The sequence below is a fragment of the Gopherus flavomarginatus genome, chromosome 1, assembly GCF_025201925.1.
Source record: "Gopherus flavomarginatus isolate rGopFla2 chromosome 1, rGopFla2.mat.asm, whole genome shotgun sequence".
Classification (NCBI taxonomy): Eukaryota; Metazoa; Chordata; order Testudines; family Testudinidae; genus Gopherus; species Gopherus flavomarginatus.
The window spans coordinates 10,129,135-10,154,455 of NC_066617.1; the positions used below are offsets into that span (position 1 = coordinate 10,129,135).

Genomic DNA, 25,321 nt, shown 5'->3' on the forward strand with positions numbered 1-25,321 from the left:
GTGTGTGTGTGTGTGTGTGTGTGTGCAAACTCCAATCCAAGTGTGTGTTCACTTAGCTTAGTTTGGGTGCACACAGCAGGAGTATGTTTCCTTCTTGCACCTCATTGTATGTGTGATGTTCCTTTGCTCTGGTGTGGGGGTGTATGTGCATGTGCTTGGGTCATACTGATTGTGTGGATATGTCTGTGTGCATCCCACTAGTTCCTGTGCCCCCGTGTCAGTGTGTGTTGGGGTGGCTGTGCCTAGTATAATTGTGCATATCTGGCTGTACCCCAACGGATGTATGTATGTCTTTGTCAGGGCCTCAGTGTGTGTGTGGGGGGGTGCATCTGGGCTTGTGTGTGTGTGTGGGGTGGCACCTGCACCCCAGTATGTGCAGTACATGTGTGCAATATCTGCGATTGCCAGAGGTCAGCTGACTTCCTTTCAGTGCAGAATGGTGGGCAGCTCAGAGCCCATGCAGTTTGATTTCCGTTGATTTGTGGATCAGTCAAAGGGCCCTTTGTGATGCTGCTCGGCGCACCCCTGCGGGGCTTCCCGGCTCTTGGGGTCACTGCATTCCAGGCCTGGTGGGATGGATGATCTCATCTCCAGGAGGAATCTCTGGCTTCTAGCTCCATGAACAAGAGTTTATAAAGAAGGAGCTAGGTTGTGACCCCGAAGGCCCCAGTCCTGTCTGGGAGGTGGCCCATGGAGCAGGACAGCAGATAGCCCTCCCCACAGCAAGTACACAAAGCCAAAGCACCTCAGCAAGCTTGCTTGTCATGTTCTGATTGGCCAGCAATAGCTTGGGACCATCCCTCCCCACTACCCTAGCCGCGATTTTTGTCTGTTTCCTGTTTTTTGGTGCTTGCAGTGACACCAGCTCAGGGAATGAATTTTGTGTGAATTTTCCAGCTACAAACAAATTTTGGGTGGGCCTTCTTGTGCTTTGACTTCTGATTGTTGAGCTCTTGGTGTTGGTAATCTTGGTCCATCACCCTCTAGACACACCTACTGAGTACAGATGTGGTCTCCTCATCTCAAAAAAGATATACTGGCATTACAAAAAGTTCAGAAAAGGGCAACAAAAATTATTAAGGGTTTGGAACAGGTCCCATTTGAGGAGAGATTAAAGAGGCTTGGACTTTTCAGCTTGGAAAAGAGGAGACTAAGGGGGGATATGATAGAGGTATAAAATCATGAGTGATGTGGAGAAAGTGAATAAGGAAAAGTTATTCAATTGTTCCCATACTATAAGAACTAGGGGCCACCAAATGAAATTAATGGGCAGCAGGTTTAAAACAAATAAAAGGAAACTCTTCTTCACGCAGCTCACAGTCAACCTGTGGAACTCCTTGCCTGAGGAGGTTGTGAAGGCTGGGACTATAACAGGCTTTAAAAGAGAACTGGATAAATTCATGGTGGTGAAATCCATAAATGGCTATTAGCCAGGATGAGTAAAGAATGGTGCCTCTAGCCTCTGTTTGTCAGAGGGTGGAGATGGATGGCAAGAGAGAGATCACTTGATCATTACCTGTTAGGTTCATTCCCTCTGGGGCATCTGGCATTGGCCACTGTTGGTAGACAGGATACCGGCCTGGATGGACCTATGATCTGACCCAGTGTGGCCGTTGTTATGTCCTTATGTACCTCTGCAGCTGGCCAGTCTGCTTTCCCTCTGCTGCTCTGTCTTGTATTAAAAACTCCTCCCCACCCCAGCAGAATGTCACTGTAACAACTCAGCGGTCTGTCTGTCCCTAAGTGCTCTGCAGCAACAGGCAGCCATTTTTTCTGTCGAGCGCTGTGCAGACTTTTACACAGGAGACGTGTACACACACACACACACTGCACTCTCTCGTGCAGGCTTCACTTTTGGGCTTTTCAGTTGTTCTGTTCCCTTAATCCGAACTAAAAATCATTCTGACTGAAAACATCTGTTTGCTCGCTCTGTACAGAGAACCAGAGCGGGAGTCAACAGTCTGATGAATGGCTTTAAACAAGCTGTCCCCTCCCACGAATGTTTGTGGCATACTAATGACATTTTGCCAGCTTGAGTCAGACCAAAGGACCTGGAAAGAGATCAGGTCTGGAGCAGCCATTAATACAGCAGGGAACCTGCTAGTTTGCGTATGAACTGCTGCCCTCTATTGGATGGAATCAGAAGGGCCCAACTGTGTGTCATAGGCTACTAGGGATTCTTTCGCTCAAGTGACAGGACCCTGTGCCTTTTGGAGAAGGAGAGGCTGAGTTTGGAGTTGCCTGAAGCGTGCAGCATCCTGACAGTGGGGAAGTTCCTAAGTGCTAACAGAGCTGCATAATACTAAAATTAAACTCCCCTGACACTATGAGTGCAATACTCCTTTTGGATGTTCCATTGCACAAGGGGACAGCTCTTTTCTAACCACCAGGCTCTGCCAGTGGATCATGCAGTTACCAGTGGGGATTGAACTTGGCACCTCTTAGCCTGAGTCCTTATTGCATGAGCTAAGGATCAAATCACTTAGCTTGGAGGCAACCGTGAACTTATAAAACCTCTTATGTGGATCTGCCACTAGAGAGGAACAAAAACACACTTGTCCAGTGTGTTAGACCAGGAATGGGCAGTCATTAGAGGGGTTAGATGTTGGACTTCAGTTTGGGCCAAACTCATATGGCACATCCTCATCCAGCAGGCCATCATCCTGCATCCAGAACCTCTTTCGACATGGTCAGGGTAACGGAGACAAGTTATTAGCTCAATGCCTCCCGTAGTGTTTGTTGTCACCTCTGTATTTCAGAATGGATTTGTTCCTCCTCAGAGTCTGTATTGCTTTTCTTCCTAGTGGAACTATTTTGTCTGGCACAGTGACACAGGGAAAAGATAAGGCACGTAGATGCTGTCCTGGTGCTGAAATGTCATGTTTCATACAGAAGTAGCATAGTGCTAGATAGACACAGAGGGCTGGAGAGGCGCCTAGCAGTCCAGTCTGCATAAGGGGCCGAGTGTAGCTCCTGATTCCTCCTCTCGCTCTGGCAGGGAAGTCAAATGCTCTGGCCCCTTTCCTGGAACAGCCTGATTCCCGCATGGTGCCAGATCAGTTACATTGGCTAGCACTGCGGGGCAGAGCCAGAGTCTGGATCTAGATCTAGAGCCCATGATGTTTGAAAGGTCTCTACATTTGGCAAAATGTGGGCTGGACCTGCCATTCACTTTGAGATTGCTGGTAACTTTTCAGGGTGGCCACACAGGCTTGATCCTTGCGTTCTCCCTGTTACACCTCCATAGACAAAGGGCAAAACGGGACCTTTTAGCCAAAAGTTGTTTTCTAGTAAGGGGGGAAAACCAAAGAAAGAACAAAAGTAAAGCCTCCAGGGAGAACAGGTGGTGTATGTGACTCCTTCGCAACGTGTCCAGAATCTGAATGCAAACTGGCTGCTGTCTCTGCACACCAGGAGGAGCAAAGAAATGCAAAGGTGTAGTATACAGGAAACCACAGGAAATGCACTTTCAGGGCTATGTACCTCTCACTCCCTTTGTAAAAAACCAGTGGCACAGTCCACTTCTCAGGATAGGGCTTGGAGACCACTGGGCCTCCACTTCACAGCTTAGGTATATACTAGTAGCCGGCTAATGACACCCTGGCATGGCTTATTGCTGAACATTGATTGCTTGGCAGGCCATTACCTTGAAAAATGAGCCCTGCCGAGCTTGCCTTGTGTTGTTACAAACTAATGATTTGCATTGATTAGCACATGGCTTGTGAGTGTCTAATTTATCAATCAGTCGGCGTCATGGGAGTGTGTGTACACCATGCTTTCAAAAATTATGTCATCTGTCAACTGGCTGGTGAATGTTAATCTCATGCACACCTGACATGAAGTCTCACTCAGATAGGGAGACAGGAAGAAAGATGTCCTGCTCATCTCTGTCTGGCAGGCAGCATGGTCCAGTGGCTTGCATAGTGGCCTGGGAGGTCTGAAACCTGGGTTCTCTTCCCAGTGCTAATAGCTCCTTGGTGTCATTGCTATCCATGTTGCAGTAGAAGTCCCAGTCATGAACCAGGACTCCCTTGTTCTAGGGGCTGTACAAACACAGAACAGAAGGATGGTTCTTGCCCCCAAAGTCTTATCTTTGTCTAATTTAGATCTACTCTTTGGGACAGAGAGTGTTTTTCTGTATCTTTATGTCTGTCTATCTATTGATGCAAAGTTCTGTCTCTCTGCAGAGAGCCTTTCTAATGGATGTTATGCACTAGACTTTTTCTCATGCAACACTGCCCCATGAAACACAAGCATGAGGCTGCCACGTGGAGCCCTCCAGGACACAGAAAATACAAATGGATGGTTTGTAGTTCCTGGTTCCACCTGGTTCTCCTAAGTAGGGAGGAGCTGTCGGCTCCTGTGGCACATGTGTCATCGCTCAGACCCAGCCTTCAGGCAGCTCTCACTTTGACCTAATTTTTCAGCCCAGCTGGCTGATTTACCCAAGAGGTCAGGGGGTGACTCTGTGCAAGGATTAGACTCCCGAGTCCTGCCAGTTGTGGAGCTCTCTGTGCATGCTATTGGAGCCTTGCTGATTGCTTGCGGTGGGATTAAAGTGGAATGCATGTTGGTTAGACAGATTAGCCGGAGGTGTTTTAGGGAATCCTTTTCCTTGAAAACCGATGTTTTGCTGCACGGAAAATGCTCCAGGAGGAATTGACCACCCCTGACTCTGGTAACACTGCTGTGAATTATTTTTTAAAATTATTTGATCACATTGACCGTAAAGTTTAGTCCTTTCAGGCAAAATGCTTAAGCCCGGAGCCTCGCCTCCATAGCAGGCAACATCAGGATCCCTCTGGGCCAGTTGGGTCCGTCTCTCTCAAGGAGGTGTGGTAGAGTTGGTCTTTGGGTGTGCGGGCACTGTGGAGTCTGTAGGATGCGTGTTTGTGTTTGCAGATGCATTTGCAGATTGTTGTGGCTGTGCAAGCCTTTGCAGAGGTGTGGGCATTTGTGAGTGGGGGAGAAAGTTTTGGGGTCAGTTCCAGTTGGGGTGAAGGGTCAGGATCAATCCCAGTCTCAGGTGAGGGCTTAGGCTGCCAGCAAGTTTGAAGCGAAGCTTTGGGGTCAGTTTGGCCATGGTTTGGGGTTGGTTTTGACTCTGCCTGGACAGGTTTGCCTCACCGCTGGTGTGAGTGGTAACTATCACTGAAACAGAAGAGTCTGGAGTGGCTTTAAAACCCCTGGGTGTGGAAAGGAAAGAAGGCCCAGCTTGCCATGCAACATTCTGACAAGACCAAGTGGAGGGGTGGATTGTCAGGTCAACCCTGAGCTCTCACCCATGGGTCTATGGGCATCAGTCAGATCAGCAGTCTCAAAACCTTATCCAGACAGAACTGGAAAAGGCAGGTTGGCTTCATGGTTCAGAGATAAAGTTGCGAACCAGGAGATCTGGGTGCCATTCTTCACTTTTTCACTGATTTTTGGCAAGTCACTGAACTGCTCCATGCTTCAGTTTCCCCATCTGGAAAAAGAGGCTAATGACGCTCACCTGACTTGGAGAGGGAGATTTGTCCCTTCACTCAGTAGCACTTGGAGAGGACATTCAGACCCGTCAGTAAAAAGGCCTATAAAAGTGCACAGTTTTATTATAAATTGATCAGCTGTTAATGGACATTAGACAAATTAGAGCAGCTCGTTTGCCAGTGAGCGTGCGCTGAGATGGAGGAAAAATGGGGAAAAGATGGTGTCACCAGCCTGCTCCCCCTTGCAAAGATCGATAGAGCTACATCATGTAACCAAAATCAATGGAACAGCAGAAATAGATCATCATAATAACATCCTGCCATTAGATCATACGCCGTCTGCTGTCTCTCTGCCCCCTCCCCACACCAGGAATAGTAGCCAGCGGTGCTGGAGTCTGCTGGGAGACATTAGGTTCATAAAACAGGGAGGAACTGATATTGGAAAAGCAATAAGGTATTAGAGAGGCCCCGGTGCAGCCGTAACACTGCAGCCGGGCGCCACTCAGTGCGATCAGAATTAATGTGCTCAGCTCCAAGACTACGTGGACCTTTTGGAAACAGAGCTTTCAAACCCTTAATCCAATCGTGGGAAATGAGGATGTTTTCAATAAGAAATAGGGGACGAAGGGCAGTATGGCCTAGAGCTTAGCGCAAGAGCTGGTGGTTAGCTGTACTGGGCTCTGGCCAAGGCTTTTGAAAGAGCCACGGATGGCTCAGTTTATGGTAGGCCCAACTTGAGACACCCGAAAGTGGCCTGATTTTCAGAGGGCAGGCGGCCTGGTCCTGTTGGAAAATCAGGCTCCTTTAAGGTGTCTCACCCTGGGTGCCCCAAAATGTGAGGTGCCCCCGATCACTAAATCTTGGCCTCTATCCACTAATGCTGAGTAGCTTTGGGTGAGTCGTCTGACCTCTGTCTGCCTCATTTGCCGCCGTTGGCAATAGGGTGACCAGATGTCCCGATTTTATAGGGACAGTCCTGATTTTTGGGTCTTTTTCTTATATAGGTTCCTATTACCCCTGACCTCTTGTCCCGATTTTTCACATTTGCTGTCTGGTCACCCTAGTTGGCAGCCTTGCAGGGGTGCTGTGAACGTAACCCAGTCGTGCCTATAAAGAGCGCTGAGACCGGCGTGTCAAGGGTGCAGTGAAAGGGCAGGGGGCTACCATGAATAATTGGAGATAACAAGGGGGGCTGGCAGTCAGATAAGGGTTGTTCTTTCCCACGGTCCTTTTAATTTTTTTTCTTTTCAAACGTGGCTGTTGCTGTTGGGTTTCTGTTTTTCCATGTGCAGCCAGGTGGAGGCTGCTTGTGCTGATCCCGGTGACCTGCGGGCCGCCGGCTTTGAAATATAGCCCCATAATCCTCATTCCAGTCACTTAGGCATCCCCCCCGGGAAATTGGGCAATTTCATGGCCAAAATCAAGTATTAGTGCTACCTGACTGGAAGCTGCTGGAGTGCTGGCCTGGAAGCGTCTGGGCAGCGGATGAATTTCCGTTAACTTCATCAGCGAAAGGCCTGCTGACGCCGCCCGGATTGTGTTGGGCAACGTGCTGTTTGGGGGCAACTTTGCTGATCCAGCCACGACTCTGCATTCCTCTGCCCCTGATTGTTTTTTAAAAAATGACTCTCATTCAGCCAGGTTCTTAGTCTGCTGCCTGTTCAGCCACTGGAGTAACAACAATATCATAGTAGTCCCACCAAATGTCCTGTAGTAAAGTGCTCATTAACTGGGTTACTCAGTGTATTATGGGTTGCAGCCATGATCCACTCCCCCTTTACTTCCTGTTCAGTTAGTGTTTCTCCCAATGCTGTTTGCGTTATAGTGGAACAAAGCAGCATGTTCCCAGCCTGCAGCACTGTAAGTAAACTCCCCTGGGCTTCAGTGAAGCAGAGTGGAGTTCAAAGTGTATTACAAACATGATTTAAAGAATGAATGGATCAAGTGACGCAGGGAAACTGGCTGTGATGTCCCAAGCAAAGGGAGATGGCTTTTGGAGAAGAAAACGCAGGCAGAATTGATGGACCAAGTGACAAGGATGCTATTTTTTCTACAAACTTCTCCCTTCCCCTCCATCCTGAAAAAATAGTGTGTCCTAATGCACAGAGCACTAGACTGGGCTTCTGTAGTCCTGGGTTCTGTTCTCAGCACTGGCCTGCTGGGTGACTTTGAGCAAATCAGTTCACCTCTCTGGGATGCTGTTTCCCCATCTGTGCAATGGTGGTAACGATACTGCTCTTCATTGTAAAGCACGTTGAGATCTATAGCTGGAAAGTGCTATGTAAGAGCCTGATGGTGTTATATCTGATTCACCAGCAGAATGCTGCTTATCACAGTGCAAAATGCAGGTGTTTGTGCTTTACTAGTGCGCTTAAAAATGTGTGCTTTTTACCACTAGCGTAAGTTCTGTTTCATCAGCATTCTCTTCCTATCTCCTCCCTCCTAGTACCTACCACTCCTTTGGGGTTACACCCATTTCTTCCTTGTCGACACACATCACATACCCTGCTACCTCAGCCAAATAATTTTGAACGCCTATATCAGCCCCTACTGTCCCAGGGGAGACCTGCTCCCAGGCACCAGCCAGCCAGCCAGCCATTCATCCCAGCAGATCCCAGAGAAGCCTCTCCCAGCCATGGACCCCATGCTAGCTGGAGCAGCTCAGATAAATATCCTGAGTGCCAGTGTAATGAAGGAAGCTCCTTCCTTCTTTCAGCCTCCTGATCTCATGGATGTCTCAAAAGAGCTTCTTCAGAGCTGGCCATGGCCGAGGCTGTGAGTGATGGAGAGGAGGGAGCCTGCATCTTTAAAGATTAATAGCATTGTTTGCTCATTAAGGAGATCATTTTGAGGCCCATGCTAGCCAGAACGCTTGAGTGCAAGCATCTGTTTGCTACTGGGAGAGGATATTTATTGTCTGCTACTTCAATGGCTGCAAATAAATAGCCAGACCTAGATAACGTTCAAATAAACAAACAGCCAGCTGCCAGGCCAGGTCCCCCAATAGCTGACCTTTGTGAAGCATCATGCTGATGTTTTAATAGCAACCCGCCTTGCGGAATAAAACCCAAGGACTAGAGTCTTCCGAGGAGCGGAATTAACGTCATTATGGCAGGGCCCTTTCCAACTGCCAGATTGACTTAGTGTGGGGTGGGTGGAATGGCCCGGGTAGATGGCTGTGTGCATGGATGCAATGTGTGTGTGTACATCAGGTGTGGCATGCACTGGAAGTAGGGATTACTGCAGTGGTACTGGAGGTAGATGAGTTTGTGTACATGTTGAGCAGGTGAACGTGTGCCTTTATGGCCATTGGAGTTGGATGCGTTTGTAATGGGGCGGTGTGTGTGTACCAGGTGTGTTTGTAAACCATGTGTAGAGGTGAGTGTGTGCTGGGTGTGCACACTGATCACAGGCAAGGGTGCACCGATGTTGATTGCAGGTGTGAGTGTGCGTGGGTGCGCACTGATTGCAGGTCTGTGTGTGTTGGTAGAGGGAATGTGGGTATCCACTGGGTCGAGGAGTGCACATGTTAGGTGTGGGGGTATTTGCTGAGTGTAGGGGTGAGCATGACTGGATATGTACGGGGTTTGGGGGTACTGGGTGGCGTGTGGGGGTCTATATGCAGGGGAGTTCCATTTGGGTTTAGTGTTCATTAGAACTCTCTGGAGATTGTGCCTGTCATTGTGTTGGCACATCCCCAGCACTTGTATTAAATCGAGAGGGCAATTGGGTTGTACAGCCTCCACCCGTAGGGCTCCCTCCACACCACCTGTGTGTTATACAATGGACAACTCACAGTTCAGTCTCTCTTTAATCCTCATCAGCTGCTGGTTCCCCCAGTAGCCACTCTGCTGGGCCAAAGCCACGGGGAATCCTCATGGCAAATCCTCTTTCCTTTTTAAGCCTAAGCATAGGGGTGAGCAGAGACCCCTTGGATCAGTCAGTGTATGGGTGAGGGAGGTTGAAGTGGATCAATGCTCCATGCCTCCCTCATCCTCACACCCACTACAGCTGTGGGGGTGCAGGGAGGTTGATCTGTAACATAAATCTTGGGCATTGGATTCAGTTGCCTGCACAGATCTGAAGGGGCCTAGCAGGTCTTCATTAGTTCCCAGAGAGCTCACAGAGTGATGGTACTGGCACCGGGAGGCCTGTGGCAGAGTTGGACGCAGGCCAGTCTCCTTCAAACACTCTTGGTATCACTCCGGCACAGTGGCTTCGGACCTTACATCTGATGCTTCCCTGGGCAGGAGGCCAAAGCCGCCCGCCCGCTGTCAGGCTCAGGTAGCTAATCCCAAAGGAGGTTTCTCTCCCAGAACAGCAGAGGGAGGTTGCTGTAGGCCCCACGCTGAGCGATGATTGTTTTCTGTTTTGATGAGCTCCTTCTTTATTTTCTCTTTAAATATTCCCTTTGCTGGAAACCCCACCATGGTGGCGTTGAGCTGGGACCTGGGAATCAGGAAATGGCTCTGCCTCTAAACAGAGGGTGAAACCAGCCAGGTGAATGTTATGCTCAGAACTGAGAGGGAAGGGTACATGCAATGGCTGCTGTAGTATGTTGTTGTGTAACATCCCTTTGAGCAGTTTGGGAGCCTGCTACCAGAGGCCTGCCAGAGCAGCAGTGGACGTAGGTAGATAGATCCTGCATATTTGTACATAGTTCATACACATGGTTATTTGGGATCTAGCTGCGCCATCATGGTTACCCCCTATTCTTAACATTGGGGACAGAACAAGGACTCAACAGCTGCCGCGTTGGCCAGTGTGGAATGGATTAGACCAGGGCACTCTGGAGCTTAAAGCACGAGCCTCTCTCTGCAACTAGAGGCAAAGAGTCAGGCTCCCTGGCAGAGCCGTAACAGACTCGCATGTATGGGTTACATGTATGAAATGACCAACTCGCATAGCCAGGGAAAAGTGGATCCAATGTACTAACCCCATGCTATAATCTTCTTTTGTACTGAACGGTAGGGATAGTTTGGTTTCTGTACCTTAGCTTGTGTGTGTGCGAATGAGTGTGTAGAACAAGGTTGATCCCTCCCTCCTCCCCCTATAGCTGCAGAATGACTTTGCAGCTAATTAGGTTAGCAGTGGCTGTGAAATCACATTCTTGCTTCTCCCCTAGTATCGCTGCTTTCCCGGTGCAAGGCTGCTGCAATTGTTTACCTGCATCATACATACAGGGGGAGCGCCCTGGGGACCACACACTGTGTCTGCATGGATCGGTAACTCCAGTCTGCTGTTTCCTCTGCCTGCCTCTTCCATCTGGGTGCGCTTCTTCTCTAACGGGCCCAGCGCAGGATGAGGGCTCTGGCTGAGCCCGGAGGAGGTCATTGCTGGCTTACCTCTCAGTGCACACACCTGACCCCGGCAGCAGCGAAGAGTGATGGAAACCAGTGACCAAAGTAGCTGCTTGATAGGGTTTCCTAATTCGTTTAGCCTGGCCAGAGATCGAGACGGGGAGCTGCGAGTACCAGAAGGACGGAAACCCCATGGAGGGGGAACAGCTTATTTAGGATCACGCAAACAAGTAGAACTTGGAGTTAGAGGATGAAGCTGAGTGACAGGAACGGCACCGGGGAGTGCTTCCTGACTGATATCAACCAAGCTGAGGAATAGTCTCCTAAGGGAAGAGGTGGAAGGCTCTATCAGTTGGGCCATTTGAAAGTGGTCTGGAAAGAGCCCTGGGCCTCGGGAATGCACAGGAGGGAACAATCCTGCCCTGGATGCAGGGTAGACTAACTGGCAGAACAGGTCCTTTCTGGTGACTCGGCCTGCTGGGAAGCTCTTGCCATGTTTTGGGCTGTGGTCATTTCTGAGCCAACGCACGGTGCCCAAGGTTTTAGGAAGTTTTTCCCCTTGGGGGCAGGCAGCCTAGATCCCCACACTTTTCTGCACTCCATCCTTCTGGTGTCCCCCATCACACCCAAAACCACCTAACACATTGCCCATACCACCGTCTGAGAAAGGTTTCACCTAGAATCCTGTGGATGCTGTGCCTGCATTTGTCCACAGGGAGGCCCCACTGTGCACCAGCAAAAAAGTCAGTCCATGTGACCTCCCTGTTTCAGAGGGGCTCCCACAAGGGAATGGTGTGCAAGGGGAAGGTAAGGGAGCCAGTTGTCTGTGATGCACTTCTGTATGCCAATGAAGTCATTCTCCCAGACCAGAGTTTCTAAAATGTGGCCACTAGTGGATTTTTTTGCAGCCATGACAGCCTCCTGGGCGGAGATGGGGGGCAGGGGAGGAAAGCAGCGGCCCCTCCCTGCAGCACCCAGCTGTTGCTCCTGGATGCATCACCTTGGTGTTTGCTGGTGCTGCCAGCAGGGATCGGCACCCTGCACCGCACAGCCTCCTTGGGGGCTTTGGGCAGCGCCTCTGGAGACATGGGAGGCCAGTGTGCATGGCACTGGAGGACCCTGGGACTCTTCAGGTGGTTGGTGAGTTCCCGACCTACTGTCCCGGGGGTGGCAGGGCTCAGGCTTCAGCTTGGAAGGATTTTCAGAGCGGCCACCAGCAAGAGTTGGTTACTGCAGTCTGCGGCCAGCAAAAAATGTGTCGTGAGAACCCCGGCCCTAGACAATAATAAATAACAGGAGTAGACAGTGTTCAGTGCAGGAGTCTGTGATCTGACCACCTCCTGTAGGAGTTATTGAGAGTGACTCTGTCACCAGATCCATCAAGGTGACCAAGTGGCTGCAAATTCTTGAGCCTCTTCCAGTCTGCTCAAGGGTTAGTGCTACTTTCTTTCTCTTCCTGAAGGCAGATCTGGTGGGTGGAGCACAGGGCTGAGATCTAGGCACTTCTGACTCTGATGCCCTACTGACTTGCTATGTCATCTTGGGAAAGCCCTTTAACTGCTCCTTGCCTCAGTTTCTCCATCTGTCAAATGGAGCGGGGGGGGAGAATTCTTTGCTGCCTCACCTGGGATTTCTGAGGACTGAGTTCAGTTTGTATGGCCTGACCATCTCTACTCTCTGTTCATGTCCTCTCGTTCCTGACTCCTCTCTGTGTCTGTCTCTCCTTGTGCCTCTCTCTCAGGTACAGCAGGGCTCTGCTCCATTCCCACCTATTATACAGAATGACTCAGTAATTGATTTTCCTGGCTGAAAGATTGAGTTAAAAGAAACAAGCTCACAGACTGTGTGTAAGGGAAGGAAACTGGTTGGTTTCTCAGTTTTGTCAAGAGCCAGTGTCCTGTTGTTTCCTCTGGGGTGAGAGGAGAAAGCAGGAAGAGGGGAAGAAGGCCTGTTCTGTACTCAGTTGAGAGAGAGCATGGGAACTGGAAAGTGACTGACCTGGATCATTTAAGTCCTGGTAGCCCTTGGCCTGCTTTAGTCAGCAGCAAATTGAGAACACGAGTGCAGAGCACCAAGCCGTTGTTCATTCATCCACTACCATATTCACATTGGGCTTTCCCTTCCCTCCTTCCAGGAAGAGCCAATTACTCCTCCTGAGTCACCGTGCAGGGGAGAAGCAATGGCTGGGGTTTTCAGGCTTGCCAGGTCTCATAGCTTTTGGCTACTGAAGAATGGAAAGATTCTGTGAAATCAAATGGCAACAAATTCAAAACATAAAAGCAAATGCTTTTTTCACACAATGAGAAATTAGACTGTGGAACTCACTGCCACAGGATGCCATTGAGGCCAAGAATAAACTAATAATATTCAAAGAAGTGTTACCGAAATGTCGGGTTCGCTTAGCTGAGAGCCAATGACAGCCAGACAGGGATAAGGAAAGGTTGCTTTATTCTGCAGAAGAAAGGAGAGTTCTGTACCTTGATACAAAAAACTGTACTCTATACAAAAACCAAGAATCTTTTATACACACTCACACACAGGCTTTGGTCATGTTAGCATTTGGTTGGTTGTTAGCAAACCCTGCACTTCTGCAATCTGCTCAGCAAAAACCGGCTTAGGACGAGCTTCAACTGCCTCAAGACCGATAAGGGAAGACAGTTCAAAAGTTCAGGCTACTGTGTCCGTGAGGTGTCCAATTTCTCCTAATGGTTGCCAGCTATTATAAGGCTGCTAGCTGTTAGGGGGTCGCTGCTGACTGTCACAGAAGGATCGGACATTTATCTGGAAAGCAAGAGTATGCAGGGTTATCTAGTTAATGTTATGTTGGGAGGGATCTAAAACCTCCTGCTTCAGGGTTTAAGATCTTCTTGGGGTTGGCGGGCAGACTGCCCCACATCTGCCTACTGTGGGGTTTCTTGCACCTTCCTTGGAAGCATCTGCTTAGCCCATGTCAGAGACAGAAGACTGAAGTAGATGGACTGTTGGTTTGATCCATTATGGCAATTCCGGTGTTCCTAAAATCAGTCACCTCCCTAGATCATAAGTGATATTCTACTCTGAGAGGAGACTAGCCTCATAGGATGCCATGTTTGTGGCGGGTAATTTCTATGTGAAATGCGCTCGGTGGCAAGGAAAAAGCTCCCTGCCGTTCTAAGCATCTGCGTGGGACCCATTGCTGGAGTGAATTGCATGCCTCCTCTTGTTTTTGTTGACCCCTTTGCTCCCCTCCTGACCCACTTGTTTGTCTCACCCACTTGAGTGTCTCACCCCCTTGCAGACTACAAGCTCTTTGGGGCAGGGCTGTCACTTTCAATATGTTTGTACAGGACAATGGGCCATCACCTAGTTGGCCTCTAGGTCCTATGGCCATATAATAATGGTATCTGAACACCTTTTCTAACCTGACAGCCCTGCAAACTCCATTGGCGTTCTTTCCTTTCCAGGTTTCAGAGTGGTAGCCATGTTAGTCTGTATCAGCAGAAACAACGAGAAGTCCTTGTGGCACCTTAGAGACTAACAAATTAATTTTGGGCATAAGCTTTCGTGGGCTAGAACCCACTTCATCAGATGCATGGAGTGAAAAATACAGGAGCAGGTATAAATACATGAAAGGATGGGAGTTGCTTTACCAAGTGTGAGGTCAGTCTAACGAGATAAATCAATTAACAGCAGGATACCAAGGGAGGAAAAATAACTTTTGAAGTGGGAAGAGAGTGGCCCATTACAGACAGTTGACAAGAAGATGTGAATACAGTAGGGAGAAATTAGTATTGGGGAAATTAAATTTAGGTTTTTGTAATGACCCAACCACTCCCAGTCTTTATTCAGGCCTAATCTGATGGTATCCAGTTTGCAAATTAATTCCAGTTCTGCAGCTTAACGTTGGAGTCTGTTTTTGAAGTTTTTTTTGTTGAAATTGCCACTTTTAGGTCTGTTATTGAGTGACCAGAGATATTAAAGTTTTCTCCTACCGGTTTTTGAATGTTATGATTCCTGATGTCAGATTTGTGTCCATTTATTCTTTTGCGTAGAGACTGTCCAGTTTGGCCAATGTACATGGCAGAGAGGCATTGCTGGCACTCCCTGGCATCATCACCAGTAACAAAAGGTTTGCAGGACATGCCCTAGATGAGACCTGGCAACCCCCTGGCAACCATACGCTGCTGATGCAGCAGGAGGAAAGGCATGCAGGTCTCCCTCTCATAGTTCTTTTGGGCCTGCAGAGCAAACATACACTGAACACACACAGAGCAGATTGGTTGAGTAATAAGCTGCTGCTATTACAGGGTCGCTGTGGTTTTGATACTTGAGAGGTTTGGTCTCAAATATCCAGCCCCACACGTCCAGCCTCACCCATCTGCATCCTCAGGTGGCCACTTTTAAAATCTCCTGCCCTCTCCGGATAAAATTGTCAGATCATAACGTTTGGGTTGGGATGCTGTCTCTGTGTTAAGACTCGTGTCTCATAGACTCATAGACTCATAGACTTTAAGGTCAGAAGGGACCATTATTATCATCTAGTCTGACCTCCTGCACAATGCAGGCCACAGAATCTCATCCACCCACTCCTATAACAAACCCCTAACCTATGTCTGAGCTATTGAAGTCCTCAAATCGTGGTTTGAAGACCTCAAGCTGCAGAGAATCCTCCAGCAAGTGACCCATGCCCCACGCTGCAGAGGAAGGCGAAAAACCTCCAGGGCCTCTGCCAATCTGCCCTGAAGAAAAATTCCTTCCCAACCCCAAATATGGCGATCAGTTAAACTCTGAGCATGTGAGCAAGACTCACCAGTCAGCACCCAGGAAAGAATTCTCTGTAGTAACTCGCTATGTCTCCGTTCGGCCTTTTAAGACACTGGCACTTCAGTGTCCATCACTGATGCTATGATTATGGGCTCAACATGGGCACCTAGGCATGCAAGAAAAGCCCATCCAAATAGAGAGTGCCCTGGAGCTAAACCTTGTGCCTCGGAGCCCATGGTCTGTGCGGTCCCAGCACCTCTTCAGTTTGGATAAGCACTTACTGGGCTTACTGGGTGGGCGTACTGCCGTGAGCATGGTTCTGAGGGTGATCCTATGTTGCAGGAGTGTGTGTATGGGGAACGGGGTGTGTGTGTGTGTAGGTAGTGGGTGTAGGTGTGTGCATATCGGGAGAGGGCTGTGAGCTGTGTGTGTGTTTGCTGGAGGAGTTTCTAAGCAGCTGTGGGCTTGCAGCTAGATCTGAATCACAATGTGCAGTTGAAATGACAGCCCTATGGTGCTACAGGGCCTTATCTCAGTGCATCTTTTGCCAGTGGGGACTACGTCACGGGAAGGAGTCCGTGGGCAACCCTGTCCTTGCCTTTCCTGTGCAGTACTCTCACTCTGGGGCCTGGATGGTGTTTAAGGATGGAGGCACATCGTGTGTGTGGATAGATTATCCCACGAAACCCAATGTCTGCAATTTCTTGTAGTGCCACCTGCTGGCTAAAGGAGAAATATCCATTCACATGGAGATGTTCCACCTCTAACCCAATAGGAAACTTACTAAAGCATTATTTTACCTTTACCTCTGCTCCTCCATGCAAGCCCCACAGCTGGGAACCTTCTGTGAGGTGAAACGTACCTAGGACCATCCTCGTAGATTGTTACATAAATTACCCATCCCTCCGGGATGTCCTGGACAAGGGTTGGCTCCTAGTATTAGCCTTTGGCTGGGAATGCAAGGAACAAGACTAGCAATGTTTGGGCTGTGATGGCAGCTTCCCCTGGAGTGATCTATATTTCCATGGTGGAGTGAGCTACTAATTCATAGCCCACTGATTGGCTTACAAACCCTGTACCAGGAAGGGAAGACACTCATGTTCTCTCTCCCCATTTGCCTTTGCTTTGCAGATCCGCGTAGATGGCCCCACCAATGGTGCCCTGGAGTATGAGATCGTGCAGGTAGTGGACACCGGCCCCATATTACGGGACATGGCCTTTTCAGTGGATCACGAGCACCTGTACATCATGTCTGAGAAGCAGGTAAGCCTCCCAGGTTGTTTGCGATGCTTTGAAAGCCTTGATTCTGTGGCTGGCCGACTGGCACCCGAGTGTCTGAAGCAGCAAGTGCAGCCACTAAAGAGATGCTGAGGCTTCAGGGAGCATCTTGTGATATGTTGGGTTTAGAAACGATTGAACTGATATTTATAGTGGGCCGGCACTGAAGAGTGCAGTAGCAGCACTGAATTATACTAGCAGGTACGTTCTTTTTGCTTCAAGTAGAATATACGAGGGGCTGGGACCTCTATTGGGCAGAGGGAACTAGAGTTTGGGGCAAAGATGTTCTGTGGGGGAAATCTCAGAACCAGCCATACTAGAGGTGAAAGTTTAGGCAGAAGTTTATGTTGTGTTGTTATTTAAAGTACCAATAAAACCAGACATCAGGAAGGGAACAATTTGTCATCCAGGGTGAGAACTCCACCTGCTTCCAGCCACCTTCCCTTCCAGGCCTATGGAGGGGGCTTGCCTTGCTGGGTGTGGGAGATTGCAGGGCTGCTGCGGTGTATTGTTGTTGAGAGTTCTAGGGGTTTATATTGGGTGCCTGGGCACAACGCTAATCTCCCAGAGCTCTTGAAGTCCATTGTGCGTTATGAGGTTTTGGGGGTGGGGAGGTTGTATGAAGTTTTCTAATGCGCCCATAGCTTAGGACAGGGGCTTAACCAATCACAATCAGTGGAGCTGGGCAGGCTTGTAAAGCTCTTTGAGATCACCATCTGGAAAGCATGAGAAAGGGAAAATGTATCATTGGTCCTTTGTGTGATAAAGGAACGCTCATGCTCTGCTTGCCACTAGATGGCTCTTAGTGGGACTGGAGACTGCCAGCAAGGGTGCCAATTGGTGCCAATGGGGATAGGGTTTTCTGCATTCTGGGAGCCACTGACTCATTTCATGGAGGCCACCTAGCAGCCCTCAGATGGTGACAGTGACAACCAGCTGGCAAATCAGCTGCCTGTAGGGGTTCCTAGTCCACTGCCAGTCACCTGGGGGGTGCAAGTCCCTTTGGGTAGGACGTGCTTTGCTAATTCTTTCCATTCAGCAGAATTCCTTTTCAGTCTCCCCTCCTGCCCAGTTCCCTACTCCCAGCCACTCAGGAGTCAGACACAGTGTGTGCTTTGAAAGCCTCCCTTAGCCCTCTCCCTGTCCCGGGGTCACTCTGCACGCACCAATAGCCAACAGCCTCCTGGAGGGAGCAGACCTTCCTTCCTCTGGTACTTTCCAGCTCTCTCTTTCCCCTCTCTAGCAGCCTGACATCCACTTTCCTCCCAAGCAAGCCCTCTTTATGTGGGTACCCCTATCCTGGCCTGCAAACTAGGGACTGAACCAGAGACCTTCAGAGCTGCTACTGCTTGAGCTAACCAGCCAAGCCACCATAACTGGCGCTGTAAGACAGTGGCTCTCAACCTTTCCAGACTACTGGACCCCTTTCAGGAGTCCGATTTGTCTTTTGTACCCCCAATTACACCTCACTTAAACACTACTTGCTTACAAAATCAGACATAAAAATACAAAAATGTCACAGCACACGGTTACCGACAAATTGCCGACTTGCTCATTTTTACTATATAATTATAAAATAATTATACAATATAAATATTGTACTTAAATGTTGTCAATATTTGCAGTGTTGTTGTAGCCATGTTGGTCCCAGGATATTAGAAAACAAGGTGAGAGACAAGCTTTCAAGCTACACAGAGCTCTTCTTCAGGTCTGGGAAAGGTACTCGGAGGGTCACAGGTAAATACAACCTCGAGCAGATTGTTTAGCATAAGTAGCTACAGTGGCCTTTTAACACCTCTGCAGTCGTAGGACAAAAAGGGAAGGTTAGTGGGTAACAGATTGTTTCAATATGCCATAAATCCAGTATCGTTATTAAGTCCATGATTTTTAGTGTCCAGCAAGGTTATGAATTTAACCTCCTCATGTTTTGAAGGTGTTGTTCAGGGTTCCTTGGAGGACGAGGACTGAGAGGTCAGGTACAGAGTGATCTCTTTATGAGATGTGTTTGCCCACAGGTGATATAGTGTTCGCGTCTTTTATGATTTTTCTGTGTGAGTTTATCTGAGAGCACATTGATTGCCTGGTTTCACTCACATAGTTGTTATTGCGGCGTGTACTGCACTGAATGAGGTATATCCCATGTGGTAATAGTGTAGAACTGATACATGAAATTGTTTTTAATTTATTAATGTAACTTCTGTTCACCATCCACACTACACTTGCCTACACTGTAACTTCTGTTCCATATTGTAATTCAAACCCCATTTTAAAACACTCACTCCATTTTGTAAAAGCTCCAACCTTCATTTTTGCAAACCCTACTGTAATCTTATTAGTTCAGTTTAGATGTGTGAATGAGGTATGTATGGATGACAGAATCAACCTCCAGCCCCAGCCTGTCCTGATGAGATAAAGTTCAAATACCAACGGCTGAAGACCTAGACAACAGCCCTAAACAAAGTAAGAAGCATCCACTCTAAAAAGAAAAGGACAACAGAACAACAGAAGGAAGATCAAAGCCAGGTTCAAGGCTGAAAGTCATGCCTGCAACTGAAGAGTGTTCAATCCAAACCCAGAGGCAGCGTGACACAGCAAGACCTATAGACTTTGAATCCAAACTAAAAGCCTATAAAAAAGAAGGGTAAGATGAGAGACTCTGGGTAACATTCTGCTGCCAACATGGAAGGACATCAGTGCCTGCCCAACGGACATCCAGCTTGTCTTTGTGCCCGGTTTTCCTGGCCAGTTAGCCGCTACAAGCTACGAACCCAAGCTACAAAATCAAGCTATGAACTTAAGCTATCTTCAGGACTGGTAACTATGCAGCAGCTGCAGAACATCTGATGGATGTGTGTGTGTGTGTGTGTATAGGTATTAGGTATAATGTGTGTGTATAAGAATTAAGATATTAGTTATTAGTCATAAATCAAATTGTTATCATAATAAATGTGGTATCTTTGTCTTGCCCCCTGAAAAGACCCTGTGTAGTTTTGTCTGTACAACAATAGGCCTGTATAGGACCCATGGATGTTGAAAGGTGTGTTGTGGAGGGTTATTGATCTTGGTAGCAGTGGAGATATGTGTATGGGTTTTGCATCTGTTGTTCTGTCAGAGTGAGTTGGTGGGTCATGATCTCTAGGAGCTTGCTTCTGATGATGAGCTTGGGGAGGCTGCAGGGTTGTCTGAAGGCCAGAAGAGAGAGTTTGGGAAAGATTTCTTTCAGGATGTGGTCCCCATCGACTAAGGGTTATAGTCATTTAACGATGCATCACAGGGGTTGCATGTCTCATCAATATTTTTTCTCATTTTTTGTCAGACTTTGAAATATCAAAGATAATGTTGCTGGAGTGTTGTCCAGCTGTGCCACCTAGCTCATGGCAGCATTGCCAGATCCATATGACACATGGCTAAACTGGAGCTAAACAAGGTGAAGTGGCCTGTTTAGGGATACAGGGTGGTGATAGGGCTGAGAATAGAACCTAGGAGTCCTGGCCCTAAACTATATCAAACCACTGTCCCTGTCTTACAGCGCTGAGGGTGGCCAAGCTATTAGGGGTAGCCAACAGAGCACAGGGTGTTTTTATTTTATATATGATCTGATTTGGTGAAACATTCAAAGCAACATAAGCCAGTGCCTGTCCCTGATGCTTTCTGTAGGGCAGCCAGCCGTGCCGGTGACAGCATAACTACCCTAGTAAGGACGTTCCCTATATGCTCATGATATCTTGCACTTCAGGTGCTGAAATGAATTAGCATTTGCAAGGGCTGGGCAGAGAGAAGGATGGGCTGGGGTGGGGTGGGGGTTGAGAGCAATTCCTGTGGCTGTGGTGGGTATTTGTTTTTCATAGAGATTCTCAAGATACTGTTAATTGTGCTGCATATAAACTGCCTGGGTTGTGCCCACAAAGTGCTCCTGGCGTCTTCAGGCCTGTGCAGAACCGGAGGTGAGATTTCTCCCCGAGAGTAAGGGGGAAAATGGGCCCAACAACGTAAGCTGACATTTCCAAGCCTGGTCGAGAGTTGGCCAGGAGCTGAGTTGGCTCAGCTAATGGTTAGCTTTATTAGCTCAGCTCCGTCCCTAAACTTTCCCTGGTATCACATGACAGCATGCGCATGAGCTCCAGTGCCAGGGCTAGATTCCCACTCAGGTCATTACTTCCTGCCTCCCCAAACCTCCTTGCGGCTGTAGTTGGGGATAGTATTCCTCTTCACGGCCTGTCCTGAACTGTTCCGCAGTGTTGCTTTATGCTGTAAGGCCCTGATTCAGTCCCTCACGTAGGCACGTGCTTAATGTTAAGCACACGAATAGCCACTGGGACTACTTCTATGCGTCAAGTTAAACACCGCTTAAGTGCTTTGCAGTGTTGGGGCCATGATGCTCAACCCTGACATTCCAGGGGCAGCTGCAGATCATGGGTGGGTGAAGTGATTCCTCTCCATATAAAACACGTTGAGATCCTTTAGGATGAAAAACTCTTTAAAAACAGGATCTTATTATTCTGGAGCTGAAAACAGCTCGGAGTCTACCGAGAGATGGTAAACGAGAGCCAGTCGTTCAGAAGAGCCTGTGTCTTATGGCTCGGACTTAAAGTCCTGCAGCTTGTGGGAGATTCTAGCTTTTCTGGCTGACACATGATTCTGGGGTTAAAAGCGAACCGCAAAGCTTTAGAAAACAAAAGAGAAGTTACTCATGTTCTCTTGCCACCTTCTGCCGGTGCCAGGGGCTGAGCTGGGCACGGGAACTAAGGGAGATACTTGTACCACGGTAGCCTCTCTGCTCCAGCCCCGCGTGGAGACGTGCGGCCCCATTCTCCGGGCTCAGAGCAGTGCAGCTGCACTTGTATAAATACTCAGTATAAACCAGCCCTGAGAGTCCTGTTTCCTAGCCCCTTGCTCTATTAGACGGTGCTCTGAGAAGGCCCCCCCAGTATGCTCATGTGCTATCACAGCACCTAATTGTCTTTGTTTTCAGCGTGCGGTTAGGGCTTTTTGTGGGGGCAGGAAGGTAGGTGGCTCAATGACAACAGTGCCATGTGCTGCCTAGATTCAAAGTAAAGAGCAGGCCTGGCTCTAAGCTTGCCTTCTGTGACCGATACCAGCATGTTCCTTTCAAGCAGCAACTCTGTATGCTCAGACGTGACAACCAGGACTTGTCGGCACGGTCGGAGGCACCCGTGGGCTTAGGAACGGGATGCAGCAGAAGGGCTCCACTCTATATAAATATAAATAGGGAGAGAGTGATAGAGAGAGAGAGAGAGAGATTGATTTGTAACCAAAAGATCAAGGAGAGCCGCAAAGGCTCCATTATTTCACCAAGTTGCAGCTGTATAATAAAGCAGTGAAAACATATGTTTCAAGTGCCTGTCCCTGGAGTGGGTAGGATTGGTGTGTATGGCGGATCTGTCATGATTTATCATGAAATCTGCCATTTAGTCTAAGGATTCACAAAGGGCACCGAGTGACTTATGAGCGGGGTGGCTGCTTCTCCGTGAATGGGAGGCGTTGTGAGGTGCTGACAGGAAAGCTGCTGCTCAGAGGTGTCATTTCCTCACTTATCTGTCTTGATGACACCTCCTCCCCCTTCCAACTCCCCCATCAGTTTGGCAGGTTTTTATCAGCAATTTCAGTGTATGGAGACATTCCACCGCGGTGATTGGAATTTCGGTACATGAGAGTCATCAGTCTTTCTCTCACATACACACACAGAGACATACACCCACATGGCCTGATTCTGCAGTGCCTTGTGCAGTCATTTATGCTTGTGCAAAGTGGGCGTAAAGTGCTTTCAGAGCAGAATGGGAGCCATGCAAGGCAGTGGGGAATCAGGCTCACAGAACCTCTTACCCCTCTCCTGCTTCTTCTCCCGTTTCCAGCCAGCTCACCTCCCTTCCTCAAGCCCCTTCACTGCCGTCCTTTCTCCTTCCGCATTAAGGCCCTGATCCTATGAGCTGCTCCCCATGGGTGGACCCCTGCTAAGAGTCCTATTGACTTACAGGGTGTTCATAGGGGGCTGTCTGTATGGAGTAGCTTGCAAGATTGGGACCCTAGTCCAAATGCTTCGTCGTCCCTTTACCTCTATCCCTGTCTATATCCAATCTCTCATTTCCTCTCCGTTTCACTGCCCACTTCTGATCTTGGTACTGTAGGGTTTACTTGAGGCAGCCTCTCATCCCCCACACACCTCCATTCTGCCCTCTTCTGTGAGCCATCTCCGTTCTGATCTGCTTGCTGAGGATGTCTCCACACCTCCTTCAAGCAGAAGTGTTCAGGTGACGGTGTGGTCTAGCAGTCTGAGCCCAGGACTGGGAGCCAGGAACTCTTGGATTCTAATCTGGGTTGTCACACTGTGTGCTCAGGCATGTTATTCGAAAGGAGACAGTGAAGCCAAAAATCATATTGCCATATCAGTGTTGCCAACTCTTGTGCGTCTCATGATATTTGGTATTGTTTCATAAAGCCCCAAGCTCCTGGAGTCATGTGATTACATGATTATCTCAACTTTCTTTTTAAACAGAAATTACATTTCTAGACATCAAGTTCACAGAGAAGGGCTGGGAAACATGAAACTGAAGGGTTAAAAAATCAGAAGACCGGTAACAAGAACCCTACGCTTATTAATGTTCAAAGCTCATGATTTTTTAATCAGTCTCATGATTTGGGGAAGGGAGCTGATTCATGATTTTTGAACAGTAATGGTTGGCAAATACTGCATTCTCAGAACCAGTAATGGTTGGCAAATACTGTACTTACTGTTGCCAAGTAACCTCTATATGACAAGAAAATGGAGAGGGTGTTTCTCCCTCCCCCTCTTATTTTTTAAAATTTGTTTACTTGGTGCATTTGAGTCAATTGCACTCTTGACATTTCACTTCCTGTCTCATGGACTATTGGGATGACATTACTCTAATGCATTTCTCTGGGAGCAGCTCAGTTGCAATTGGCTGTTGTTCTTTGAAACAACCTTTGCGCATCCCCACTCTTAGGATGGCACATGTCAAGAGTGGGACTCTGCAGAGGTCAGCCCGAAGAACTCTGATTACTAGTGAGTAACCTCTTTATGACCACCACCAGCAGCAGCAGCAAAGCTGAAGTTAAAATGGTTGCAGACAGGAACGTGTGGATGAGAAGTAGGTGTCTGGGCTGCACCAGGGCTGATGCATGGCCTAGGATCTTCTAAATATTGGCACAGCAGTATGAGATACTCATATAAAATATGTTTTAAAAGGAATTTAACAAAATCACTGAGGTGGGACTGCTGAAGGTATGCTCTGTCTGAAAACAGATTTATTAAAAGTATGCGGTGTTGTAGCCATGTTGGTCCCAGGATATTAGAGAGACAAGGTGGGTGAGGTAATATCTTCTATTGGACCAGCTTCTGTATCATGAGCCTCTTGGTGTCTGCTTCCCAATCAGCAAAATAGGGAAGGTTGATGCTTACGTGCCTCATGAGATGTAGTAATACCACTGAGTCATTACAGCCAATAGAATAGCTGCATGCAAATTAGCTGTAGAGAATAAGGTGGTGATTGATTGAGTAACTTCTGATGTCACAATGTCCGCCCACTTGAGTTAACTGAGGTGTTGATCTGGACCAGTCTAGAGCCTATTAGTTTCTTCATTAATTAGTTTCTTCAAATATAGCCTATGCATAAGATTTCAATTATTTTAAACTATATGGAATGTTTCTAGTTTCTTGGCCTACAACAGCTGGCAAATCTTGTCTACCCTGAATCATAGTACAGATTCACTTGCTTCATCATAGTACAGATTCAGGGCTGGAAGATCAACTAGAGACATGATATTTTCTCTGTGTCAACTGCAAGAAAAGTGCAGAGAGCAAAACTGACCATTGTACATTGCCTTGTGGACCTAACCAAAGCATTCGACACAATCAGCAGAGCATGTCTGTTTGCAATACTAGAAAAGATAGGATGCTCACCAACTCTGTTAAATCTTATATGTTCATTCCACAACAACATGAGAGCAACTGTCCAGTTTGACAGGTCCACTTCAGACAGCTTTGAGATGAAAAGCAGAGTGAAGCAAGGATGTGTTCTTGCCCCTACACTCTTTGGAATCTTCTTCTCGGTACACTTGAACTGTGCGTTTAAGGACATGAAAGATGCAGTGTGTCTCCACACAAGATCAGATGGGAAACTCTTTAACCTGTCCTGACTTAAGTCAAAGACTAAAGTCAGAAAGGTGCTAATCAGGGAACTTCTATTCGCTGATGATGCTGTCCTCATAGCCCACAGTGAAGATCTACTACAAGAACTCATGGATTGCCTTTCAAGTGCCTGTCAGGCATTTACTCTCACCATCAGCATCAAGAAAATGGTTGTACTAGGACAGTGGGTTCCACAAGATCCTTCAATTATCTTAAATGCAAACCAGCTAGAAGTAGTCCAGATGTTCAGCTGTTTAGATTCTACAGTGACCATCAACTGTTCACTGGATGAAGAACTAAATGTTCTCATTGGAAAGGCTGCCACCACCTTCAGCAGACTAACTAACAGAGCATGGAACAACCCA

The 25,321-nt window shown here is 48.0% G+C and overlaps 1 protein-coding gene across 4 annotated transcripts in view; it reads left to right on the plus strand.

Annotated features, from left to right (window-relative positions):
- PLXNA4 (plexin A4) overlaps positions 1–25,321 on the plus strand; it is a 703,772-nt gene that overhangs the window by 328,175 nt on the left and 350,276 nt on the right. For all 4 annotated transcript variants that reach the window (XR_007772140.1, XM_050936769.1, XM_050936771.1 and 1 more), the window contains exon 4: positions 16,643–16,774. Coding sequence is in view for 3 of the 4 variants with exons in the window: in XM_050936769.1 (XP_050792726.1) it covers positions 16,643–16,774 (132 nt within the window). In the remaining variant the exon portion in view is untranslated. The remainder of the gene's footprint in view (positions 1–16,642; positions 16,775–25,321) is intronic.